We start from the raw sequence: 12060 nt of genomic DNA, 5'->3' as shown, positions 1-12060 counted from the left end.
GTGGAGAAAGGCAATCTTTGGGATGTGGGAACAAAGGAGAGAGATCGTGGAGTGTGGGCCGACCATCTCAAGAGTTTTTCTTTCTTCCCTTTTAGATTATTTTTGTTTTGATGCTTTTTAAGATTTTTAGCCTCACCATGTCTATGATGGGCTAAACCTCTTAGGTATGGCTAAGAGGTGAAGCTTGTAGTATGATGGGAGATTTTTCTTTATGCCTTTTGATTCATGTTTAAACTGAACTGATTTTGATTCTAGTTTGATTATAAGGAATGCCTTTAGTTTTTAATAGTTTGTTGTGACTTAAATTACAATGGATCTGCGATAGCTTTGAGCATGTTCTTTTTATTATTGTGATTTGAATTTAGGAAGCCCTGTTGTTTACCATCGTCTCATGGGCATGGTTGGATGATGAAATCCTCCCTAACATTCATAACTCTCTCAGAATGGATGTAGATTGGTTAGATTCTATTGTTTGCTTTGTCTCATGGGCGTGGCCTTGTAATGGAATCAAGTCTAATTTTCATACATTTTATCTATTGATAACTAGATCAAAGGACTTTCCTAATTGTTTTTAATGAATTATCTTCCATCTGGATGAGGATAAGACTCTGATTCCAGTTGTGTTCTTGAATCAAGCATAGATCTCCCTGATCTCTACAAGTGGATCCTTGGCACCAAAGTTTCCCACCTTTGAATAATTAAATTCACAATTATTCCATTAAAATCTTTCCTAGTTTAGATTACATCTTCACCTAGTCTTAGTTTTTGTTACTTTCAGATTCCATACAAGGTTCAGTCCCTGTGGATTCGACCTCAGTCTTACCAAGATTATTACTACATCACAACCCTATACTTGGGGTGTGAACATGGGTCCCACCGTCCACGTGGACGATGGGATACATCCATCTAAGTGGGTCCCACATCTCATCCGGTTAGACGATGTGGATGGACCCATACATTAAGCAGGTCCCACCATCCAACATATCTGGATGGTGTGGACATAACAGATACATCGGTGGGTCCACACGTGTGTGGCCCACCAGAATATCAAGCTGATATTTGTTATTTCCCTTCATCTGGGGTCTGTCCAGGAAGGATGGCCAGGATAAAACACCTGCATCAGGTGGGTCCACACATGTGTGGCCCACCATCTGACCAAGCTGATATTTGTTATTTTCCTAAGGTCCGGGCCAACCCAGAACAGACAACAATGGTGGGCCCCGGACATGGTAGTGAGGTGGGTCTCGCTTGGCAAACGACATGGATAAAAATACATACATCATGGGTGGGCCATACAATCAAGGGGGAGAGAGAGAGAGAGAGAGAGAGAGACGTGTGTGAGAGAGGAGATCTGCCACTATGAGCTCCTCTCGGTTTACAATGCATATATCAAATGGGTCCCACCATAAGTGGGCCCCTAAATAGAAATTAAGGATGGAATTCCCAAGATCACCTACTGATTTCACTCCTCTATGCTCCTTGGAATGCTAAGCTCCTTGGCTTCAACTTTGATGGAGGATGATGAAAATTGAAGGGTTAGGATGAGAGATAAGGGGGTAGGAAGTGGGCCTTGATCTTAGGTTCTTTCTTTCCTTAGAAATTGATTGGAAAATGGTGGAGAGAATGGAAATGGGATGAAGTGAAAGATGGGAGAGAGGGATGGTGTTGTGTAAGATGGATGTGATAAGAGGGATGGGTGGTGTAAGAGAGGGATGGGTGGAGAGAGAGAGAGAGAGAGAGAGAGAGAGAGAGTTGACTTTGGGGATGGCTTGTGTAAGAGAGGGATGGGTTATGTACTTGACTTATGATTGATTGATTGATATGAAAAATGGTAAAGATTCTCTTGGGATTTGCAATACGTGGCATTTTTCTCGAAATAAATGCGGGCCCACAACTCTTGGCCTGGGTATCGCATCGATGTGCAAGATGGGGCGTTAGAACCGCAGCGATGGCACGGTCGCTAGAGTACAAGTCTCGGGTCGAGTTGACTCAGATATACGGGATGCGACTTAGGGTCGCGCGCAAACGCCGATTACAGGTCGTGGGTCATTGGAATTCGACGGGGAGGTTCGCGGGAATCTAAGGAACGGTATGGACTAGGATACGAGCATTACACCTGATCTGGTGAGCGAACATCTTATTAACCAATCTTTGATAGGTCGCCCCTGTATTTTTTAACCCAAATGGCATCACTCGAACACATTTAAGATCTTTATCGGTGACAAAGGTAGTTTTTGATTTATCAGATGGGTGCATTACAATTTGGTTATAACCTAAATTAGCATTCATAAAACTAACTTGTACCCGTAGTACTGTCGACTAACCATCCATCATTTGCGTCAGTGTTATGCCACTCCCAAGGCCCTAAAATCAGGCTGATCTGTGAAATTGGTTGGGCCACACCACAGAAATGTTGGGGGAAATATCCACCCTTGATTTGTGTGGAGGGCCACCATATCGTATATATGAAATTTAGGCAATTCAGAACCTTCATATGATTATGATGAAGGGTCAAAATTTAGCCCGTTTAAAAAATTCAGATGGGATAAATCAAAGGGTGGGCTACCCCTCACACTGAAACCTGTCTTGTGGCCTACTTCAGTATTGGATCAGGCTAATTTTTGGCACCTGGGGTTAATATGAGGTGACACATCTGATGGGTGGGTTGGATGTCCTTGACACATCACGTGGGCCCCACATTTGGCCGCCATAAGCTTAAGGTGGTTCCGCTGTCGCTCAATTTAGTCGTGTTCCTCTTTACTAGATTAATTATTACAAGTAAATCCAGCAGCATATCCCAACTCAGCCTTTGTGTTTTTTTCCCTCCCCCAATGTCTAGAAGGTGAGTCGGGATCCTCTGCCTCCGGGAGGCAGAGAGTCTCTGCCTCCCGCAATCTCATTGGTCCACCTCACCGCTCCTTCCACGTAGGACTAGCCCATCTGTTTCCGTTATATATATATATATATATATATGAAAATCTCTCTGCCGTCTTCCCTAACGGCAATGGCACCACTAACGGCACTTTCCATTTCCGGTTTCGGAGATTTTTCAGAATTTCTTCTTCTCTCGTTTCTAATTTCAAATTCTTTCCTTTTAGAGATAGATCTCATCAAAGCGGAAGAAAAAGAGGGGTTTTTCCTTTTGACGATCGGAGGCCCTCTTTCCCTAATCTCTCACAATTCCTCTCGCCCATTTTCCACCGAGCAGCCGATAGTCGATTTCTACTATTTCGTCTATTCATCCATCGAAGATCCACCCCACCTCACAGGTATTTTAATTTTTTTTTTTAATTTTTTACAGATTATTTATTTTATATATTTTATCCTCCATTTAAAATCCCTTTTTTTTTCCCCAAGGCTATAGACAATGACATATTTTACTTACTGGTATAAGCGATCATTGTATGATCTGCCTCCAATGCCTGCAGTATATCTTTTTTTCTTTTTTTTTTTTCTAATGTAGATTATTAAATGAGGAACATTGGATGTTGTTTTTGAATTGCCTGTATGCATGTAGACTAATAGGAAATTTTCAGGATTCTTCCTATGGCGAATCCGAATTTTTAATGTTTTAAGTTGTTTCCACTTATGCATTGTTTCCACTTAATGTGATATAAAGATAGGTAACGTGGTTGGTGATAGATTTCTTCTGTTTTTATTTTATATGGTTATATATTGATGATGATAGATTGATTTCTATGGCACATGTACGTTCTAAGTATGTCTTGTTTGTTTACCCTTATCTGAAATGAGTTGAGCACTCCTCTCGTTTGGTAGACAGCCTGAAAATGAGTTGAGCACTCCTCTCCCTCCAATATTAGTGGACATGAATCTAAAAGATCCATATCGAAATGGGTATTTGAAATTTGTATATTGAAATCCTAAAGCCCATTTTGAGGAGCATTAGACAAATAATCTGGATCACTAAACAAGGGGACCCATAAGTATCTAAATAAAAGCATTAGGACCACTAGTCCCATTTATTTTTTTTATACATGCAGCCCAACAGATTCCTAAAACAGTGTTTTTGACCCATCTACACAGGAAGCTTACTTGATGACAATACATGTTTATGGTCAAGTACAATGCCAAATCCCCATGTAATAAACATCCCTAACTACATATCTCCCTCAGCTAAAAGTATGAATCTAAAAGTTCTTGGGCGGAGCCTATGGATTTTGAATTCTTCCAGCGGGCCTATTCAAAAATTTGATTTTGTCTACATTAAACCCAGCCCATTGACATCCCTATGAGTAACAAACTTGCATGGTTATGTATCTATTTAGAAATTTGAAAATATTTTAGATCTTGAATTAAATCAAAGAGAAACATTAATACTTTATATGAGTGATATAAAAGTAATTAACATTAAGCTGAGTTATGAGTCCTTGATGGACAAATATTTACGATTGTTTGATTATATGAATATGGGGACATTATTTAGACTATTAGTTCTGACATTTCCACCACTGTTAGTTTTAGCTTTGGCCTTAGCTTTAGCTACAAGATATTGACATTTCCACCACTGTTAGTTTTGATGTTATTTTGCCACTATACAATAATTTGCAGTTAGAACTAAAAATTAATATGCCATGTGTATGCATAAATTGATTAGATTATTGTTGTAAAGTAGGTCATTTATTTTCAAACACTATTTTTGCCTTTCAGGTCAATGGAAAGTATAAATTTCTTCAAATCATGCACACCACGTGAGGTGGAGGACACGTCTCAATCACAACCTCATATAGACATTGAATCAGAAAATGATATAAATGAATTAAGAATCTCTAATATATATACGAGTGATTCAGACATAGATGAAAATGCATCTAATTTGAAAATTGGTAATGAATTTGAAACAGAAAAAGATGCATATAAGTTTTACAATAGTTATGGACGGAAAGTCGGTTTTAGTGTTCAGATTGATATTAGAACTATAGACCGTAAGACGAGTGTAGTGAAAATGAGAAAGTTCGTCTGCTCTAGAGAAGGTAAACGACCATCTGATAAATGTGACGTAAATGTGAAGCAACACCGCGATGAAACAAGAATAGGTTGTAAGGCATACATGACAATTAGGTTGGGAGTTAACGGTAAATATCAAATTACCAATTTTAATAGTGATCATAATCATATACTTGCATCTCCAGAAGAATCACATTTACTAAGATCACAACGAAAACTTTCTGTAGCTCAAGTAATGGTAGCTGATGACTGCGACAGATCTGGTATAAAGCCAAAAGCAACATTCGATTTAATGAGCTGACAAGCTGGTGGTCGACAATATGTTGGACATAATATGGTAGACTTCAAGAATTACTTACGGACAAAAAGGATGAATGCAATGAACCAATTCGATGCTGAGAATCTACTGCAATTTTTCAAAACAAAGCAAGTTGAAGATCCAAAGTTCTTTTACTCTATTCAAATTGATTCTGAAGATCGTATTACTAATATTTTTTGGGCAGATGGAAGAATGATTTTAGATTACGATCGTTTTGGAGATGTGATTTGTTTTGACACGACATATAGAACAAATGAGTATGGACGACCATTTGCACCATTTCTTGGTGTTAATCATCATAGACAAACAATTTTTTTTGGGGCTGCACTTCTATATGATGAAACCATTGATTCTTTCAGATGGTTGTTTAAAACTTTTTGTGATGTAATGTTTGGAAAAATGCCTCAAACCATTCTAACAGATCAGGATGAGGCGATGTCAAGTGCGATTAAAACGGAATTAAGAAGAACAGTTCACCGTATTTGTGTTTGGCATATGTTTCAAAATGCGTGCAAACACCTAAGTCATTTATTTAATTCTTCTGAATCTTTTGGCAAAGATTTTAGTAGATGTGTTTATGGTTTTGATGATGAAGGTGAATTCCACCATGCATGGGAAACAATGATTCAGAAATATGATCTTACAAATAATACATGGTTGTAGCAATTATTCAATGAAAAAGAAAAGTGGGCATTAGTGTATGGAAAAAAAGTATTTTGTGCTGATATGAAAAGCACACAACGTTGCGAAAGTTTGAACAAGGATTTGAAAAGATACTTACATCCAGGGAAAAATATTCTCAGATTTCTTGAACACTTCGAACGATTGGTGGATGATAGAACGAACGCCGGATTAGAAGCAAATTTCAAAATGACTCAAAGTTCACCAACTGTGACGTTTCCTATTAATATCTTGGAGCATGCAGCTAGTGTCTACACAACAACCATTTTTAAATTATTCCAGTCTGAGTATACCAACAGTCTTGGTCAAACTGTTGAAAAATTAGAAGAGTCTGGGATGGTGATTAAATACCAAGTACGTGAAAGTAAAAATCATAGATTCCACATCGTTACCGTGAACTCAACGGATGAGTTTTTTGAATGCAGTTGCAGAAAGTTTGAATTTATGGGTATTTTATGTTCTCATATATTAAAAGCAACAAATCATACCCTCACAAGACTGCCACCGAAATACATCCTAAAGAGGTGGACCATAGAAGCTGCTTCATATTCCTTTCCGTCGGTTAATAGAGATTGTGGCTTGGATGGAGACTCTAAGAAACTACGTTCTTATCGTTATAATAGCTTGATTTCCAACTTTGTTAAGTTGTCATCAATGGGTTGTGAAAGTGAAGAGTCATTTCAATGTGCTACTAAATATTCTGAGTTGATGCATCAAGAAATGCAAAAAATATTTAAAGAAAAAGCAAAATTAAAAGGAATATCTTCCATTGAAGATTGTTGCAATAATAACGAGAGTTATAGAGAGGATGATTGTGTAATTGAAAATGTTGACAATGCACAGTTGAAAGACAAAATCATTGAGATAAAAAAAGAAGCTCACGAAACAAGAATGAGGAATCTCAATGACTTTAACAAAGAAGATCGTGTAATTAAAAGAAAAGGAGCTGAAATTGATGAAGGTAAAGAAGAAGCTTATAAAATCAAGAGAAAAGAGCAATGTCGTGGTAGACGTAGATTTAAGAATTGTTTAGAAAAGGCAAAAACATAGAAACGCCAAAAGAAATTGCAGAAAAGTGAACCAATGCTATACCCTACTAATGAAGATCTCAGAGATGCGTCAGATCCAATCCATTATCATACATGTATCACAAAGGTACATTGTAACTATCTTGATTTAATGTATAAATTTAAATATTTTAAAATCAATTAAAAAAATAAATGATAAATTTATATTTATTTGTGAACTTGATTTTCATGCTGTTAGTTGTATTAGGGATACAATGGTGTTTGTTTGGATCCCGTGACTATGTACTTTCAATCAGCGTTATCTCATTCCGTCATTCAACCACATCAATCCGTGCAGGACCATCTCCAACCCTCGATTCACTTTCCTAATAATTTAAGTTTCACTCAATTACTTAAGGTAAGGAATTGCATTTATGATAAATTTAAATAATGTATATTAATTCTCTTATATTTTTATGATACTAACTTCGATTCATGGAATGATTAATATGCAGAATGCTACAAATTACGCAGCATTCCAACATCCTGTGGCAGGTTGTAGTAGTAGTTCAATAATTGGAAGAGAAGGACAACAACCATAAAGGTTTTGTACTATTATGTAATGATGATGGTTGTTAGAGAGGAATAAAAACCATAAAGCTTTTGTGGGTTTTGCCTCTTGTTGGGCTGGTGATGATGAGATGGGCTTCTGGTTTTTGAAGAGTTGAATATGATTGAGATTTCATGTGGAAACTTATGGTTTTCAATCAGGCTTTTGATGATGGGCCCCACTCTTCTTCAAGGAGCTCTTGCAAGAGGAGATGTTATAGTGCATTTCGATGTTTAGATTTTATTAGCCTTGGCCTATTTTGGTGAACTCTTTTTTTTTTTTTTTCTTTATCCATCCCATGGATTGTTGATACTGGGTTTTTTTGTGTGTGTGTGTGTGTGTGTGTGTGTGTGTGTGTGTGTGTGATATTTGCCAATGGCAATGATTTTAGATAGTCATGAAGTGATTGTTTTGATCCCTTTTTTTAGGACCATTTGATTTAAAAATTTATCCCTTATCCATCTTTGTGGCTGGAGCATCTAATGAATTGACAGCCTGATTTTTCCCAACCAGGTCATCTTTGTGGCTGGAGCATCAGGTGCACTTCCCTGATGTCTCCCATGGTACAAAACAGCAGAATGTCTTAGTAGCCCATCTAATGAATTGACAGCCTGATTTTTCCCAACCAGGTCATCTTTGTGGCTGGAGCATCAGGTGCACTTCCCAGATGTCTCCCATGGTGTAAAACAGCAGAATGTCTTAGTAGATTCTGAAAACTGACTGTTCCCGGTCATGGCCTACTTCCAGCTTCGAAGGCATGAGCTTAATAATCTTCCCAGACACTTCCATGGAGAATCGTATGGAACATAACTGCCACATGTCTTGAGCTTTGTTTTCCTCTAAACAAAGGAGACATCTCTTTATTTATGTTATGCTTCGGTGCAATGGGATTTGCTTATTAGAAGTAGTTTTGGAACTATCAAATTAAGCATTTTTTTTCTCCTGTTTTCTTTTGAATGCCTAAGCTTGTACTCCTTGCTTTCATATAGGTCTTAGCAAATGAAGTAGACATCGGGTATGAGGATATGGGCAATCAGCAGGCAAGTGATCTCTCCTGCTTCCTACTGAATTTTGATGTCTCCATCCAGGGCAGTATATGATATATCATTACTTACAATCTACAGGTTCTGAAGTTTAATGGGACTCGGATCAGAAATATATGGCACCTAGCACATCTTGTTGACTGTAAGCACTCTGCTGACCGTTATTTGTCTTGGAACTATATGGTCCTGGGCCTCAGCGATTGTACTGTTTGCTTTGGCTCACAATTGTGAATGTGGGGCCCATGGTTTGGTGATTAGATTCCAGACCATTGATCTGATGGGCCAAAGCATGGATGACGGATCCAAAAGGTTTTTCAGATTTGAAGATCCTGCTCTTAGATCTTTGGCCTCATTGAATGTGGACCATTGCCATAATTCTTTTCCCAACCATCTCTGTGGGCCCACTGCTTGAAAGTTTAGGACCAAATGGAGCCTAAGTCCCTTTTTAAACATATTAGATTCATTTGGTCGTCACAAGCCAAATGGAGCCTAAACCCCTTTTTAACTCTGCCAATGCAATTCCTTGCATTGCCGGTCCCAAGCCCGGGTAAAGGAGGAGGGAGAATGGGCATCAAGATGAGTTGTGTACTATTCATTCATTTGTATGATTGCAGCAGGTATTTTAAAGATATTGTTTTGATTGATTCAGTTCTGTTTTTCATTGTAGTTTGTGGTGTGTTTGCCATACATTCCATTCATAAGTTCACCCATATCCAGAAAATCAGACCATTCCAAAACACAGGTGGTTCCAATCCGCCCGGCCAAACGGGCCCTTCATGTCCATCATAGTAATCACCAATCTGCTCTAATTTAGGAATCCAGCTACATGCATGCTCTGATGAATTATTTGGACAGGAGTTGCTGCAATATGTTCTAGATCATGTTGAAGATAAGAGGGTGGAATACTTGCTTGAGGTTAGTGGAATAGTGATGCAGGCTTTTTCTTTTAGTGCTCATGCTATATTCTCTTCAAATTTCTTTTAAGTAGTTGTATTTAATTGCTGAAAATGTGATACTGCAGAGATTGCTGAAAATGTGATACTGTAGAGATTGCTGGAGGCTCGTGCGGAACTTCGACCTTTGCTTCTTAAATCTCATGATCACTTAAAGGATCTATGATTTACTCATTTGGTGTCCACAGTTGCCCTTGATTTTACAGCCGTTGGGAGGGGATATGAGGAACTGAATAATGTTGATCCAGAGGTGGATTATTGTTGGCATGTCCACAGTTGGTTTCCATTACACTATTTACTCATTTGGTGTCAATGTGTAGTATCTGAATATTTTACGAAATGTTGTCCAACTATAGATCATGTGCAAGATTCCCTTACAATGGGATTGTGGGTGTGTGAAATGTCTATAGAAATTGGATATCCTTGAACTCAAATCAATCTGTAATCATGACCTTAAGCCCTCTAATGTCATAAGGATTAATCAGGTTTAGTGCAACCTCAAGGAGTAATCAGCTACGGATCTAATCTGTAGCTAAATATATATTGCTACAGTTTTTATCTGTAGCTTTTTATCCTCTTTCTGGTACTTTATATTTCAAATTTCTTCACATATTTATTTTATCAAATTTCAACTAAAGAGGCCTCATCTCCAAGATTGCTCCGGTTAACACCTGAATGATTGGATTTTCTTTTCAATTTAATTGGCAACGCCTTCACTTTATCTAATGAACCCCGTCACTTTATCCAGTAATCCAGTCACTGTCTAGCATTGTTGTGTTTATTTCACCCATATCCAAATAATAAATAGCTAGCATGCACATACATGTCCGGCAACCTATCACTTTTTTCAACAATCTTATGACAAGGACTTAGATAGCATGTTTTGCTTTATTGAGGCATATGTGGTCTGTTCGAAGACTATCAATAAGCCCTTTCTACCCTATCGAGACAAGAATCACACTCTCATCTTTCCAACCGAGGAATTTGTTGGAGTGTACTTTGTCTATTGAACCCCATCACTTTGTTCAGCAACCCGTCACTTTTTTCAACAATCTAATGGTTGGGTTGGATTGCAACATCGTCACTGTTTCTAGTGAACCCCGTCACTTTGTATAAGTGAACCCTATCACTTTGCACTACAACCTCGTCACTTTGTCTATTGAACCCCGTCACTTTGCACTGCAACTTCGTCACTTTGTCTATTGAACCCTGTCACTTTGCACTGCAACTTCGTCACTTTGTCTATTGAACCCCATCACTTTGTTCGGCAACCCGTCACTTTTTTCAACAATCTAATGGTTGGGTTGGATTGCAACATCGTCACTATTTCCAATGAACCCCGTCACTTTGTATAAGTGAACCCCGTCACTTTGCACTACAACCCCGTCACTTTGTCTATTGAACCCTGTCACTTTGCACTGCAACTTCGTCACTTTGTCTATTGAACCCCGTCACTTTGCACTACAACTTTGTCACTTTGTCTATTGAACCCCATCACTTTGTTCGGCAACCCGTCACTTTTTTCAACAATCTAATGGTTGGGTTGGATTGCAACATCGTCACTGTTTCTAGTGAACCCCGTCACTTTGTATAAGTGAACCCCGTCACTTTGCACTGCAACCTCGTCACTTTATCTATTGAACCCCGTCACTTTGCACTGCAACTTCGTCACTTTGTCTATTGAACCCCATCACTTTGCACTGTAACTTCGTCACTTTGTCTATTGAACCCCGTCACTTTGCACTGCAACTTCTTCACTTTGCTATTGAACCCCATCACTTTGTTCGGCAACCCGTCACTTTTTTCAACAATCTAATGGTTGGGTTGCACTGCAACATCGTCACTATTTCTAGTGAACCCCGTCACTTTGCACTACAACCCCGTCACTTTGTCTATTGAACCTCGTCACGTTGCACTGCAACCCCGTCACTTTGCACTGCAACCTCGTCCTTTGCACTGCAACCTCGTCACTTTGTCTAGTGAACCCCGTCACTTTGTCTAGTGAATCTCATCACTTTGTAATATAACCTCGTCAATTCATTAAGTGGAACTAGGTCACTTTGTCCGGCAACCTGTCACTTTTTTCAACAATCTAATAGGTAAAAATGAAGCAGGTCCGAAGATCCAGTGGACCACACCGAAGGAAGCTGTAGTGATAATGACACCCACCGTTGAAACCTTTCTAAGGGATATCGTGATTTTTTTTTTTTTACCATCCAACCTATTCATAAGGTCATGTAGACGTGGATGAAGTGGACAAAAAATATGTGATATTTGATCTGAAACTTATCCAGCTCCCAAGAAGTTTGTAATGGTGGACGTTAAATCCCCACTTTGTGGTCCACTTAAGCCCTTTACCCGTCTCATTTTTTTGGTTCATACTTTAAAATGATCTAAGATAAGCGATGGACGGCGTGGATAAAACACTTATATCACCCCGCCGTCGAGTCCCCATACCCTTCTTATGCCCTGAAGATTTCTA

At 38.7% G+C, this 12060-nt stretch overlaps 1 protein-coding gene across 3 annotated transcripts; it reads left to right on the top strand.

The window, feature by feature from the left end:
• The first annotated feature begins 3072 nt into the window (after positions 1–3072).
• Positions 3073–7830, top strand: LOC131243486 (protein FAR1-RELATED SEQUENCE 5-like). Of its 3 annotated transcripts, none has more exons than XM_058242870.1 (4): positions 3073–3269; positions 4669–7120; positions 7241–7390; positions 7488–7715. In XM_058242870.1, the coding sequence occupies exon 2, from the start codon at positions 6011–6013 to the stop codon at positions 7013–7015; it is 1005 nt and encodes a 334-aa protein (XP_058098853.1). In that variant the 5' UTR covers positions 3073–3269; positions 4669–6010; the 3' UTR covers positions 7016–7120; positions 7241–7390; positions 7488–7715. The 3 variants fall into 3 exon arrangements, 2 of the variants coding, with proteins under 2 accessions (XP_058098853.1, XP_058098864.1); XM_058242881.1 differs by lacking the exon at positions 3073–3269 and adding an exon at positions 7744–7830 and having other exon boundaries at positions 4463–7120; positions 7488–7581; XR_009170099.1 differs by lacking the exon at positions 4669–7120 and having other exon boundaries at positions 3089–3269.
• Positions 7831–12060: the final 4230 nt, after the last annotated feature.

The sequence above is a fragment of the Magnolia sinica genome, chromosome 1 (genome assembly GCF_029962835.1).
Source record: "Magnolia sinica isolate HGM2019 chromosome 1, MsV1, whole genome shotgun sequence".
Taxonomy (NCBI): Eukaryota; Viridiplantae; Streptophyta; class Magnoliopsida; order Magnoliales; family Magnoliaceae; genus Magnolia; species Magnolia sinica.
Note: the sequence above shows the minus strand (reverse complement) of the source record. Positions and strands in the feature narration are given on the sequence as shown.

What these genes read in the sequence shown, in the direction of transcription:
- LOC131243486 (XM_058242881.1), top strand. Translation starts at nt 6,011, where the DNA reads ATGAAAAGCACACAACGTTGCGAAAGTTTGAACAAGGATTTGAAAAGA.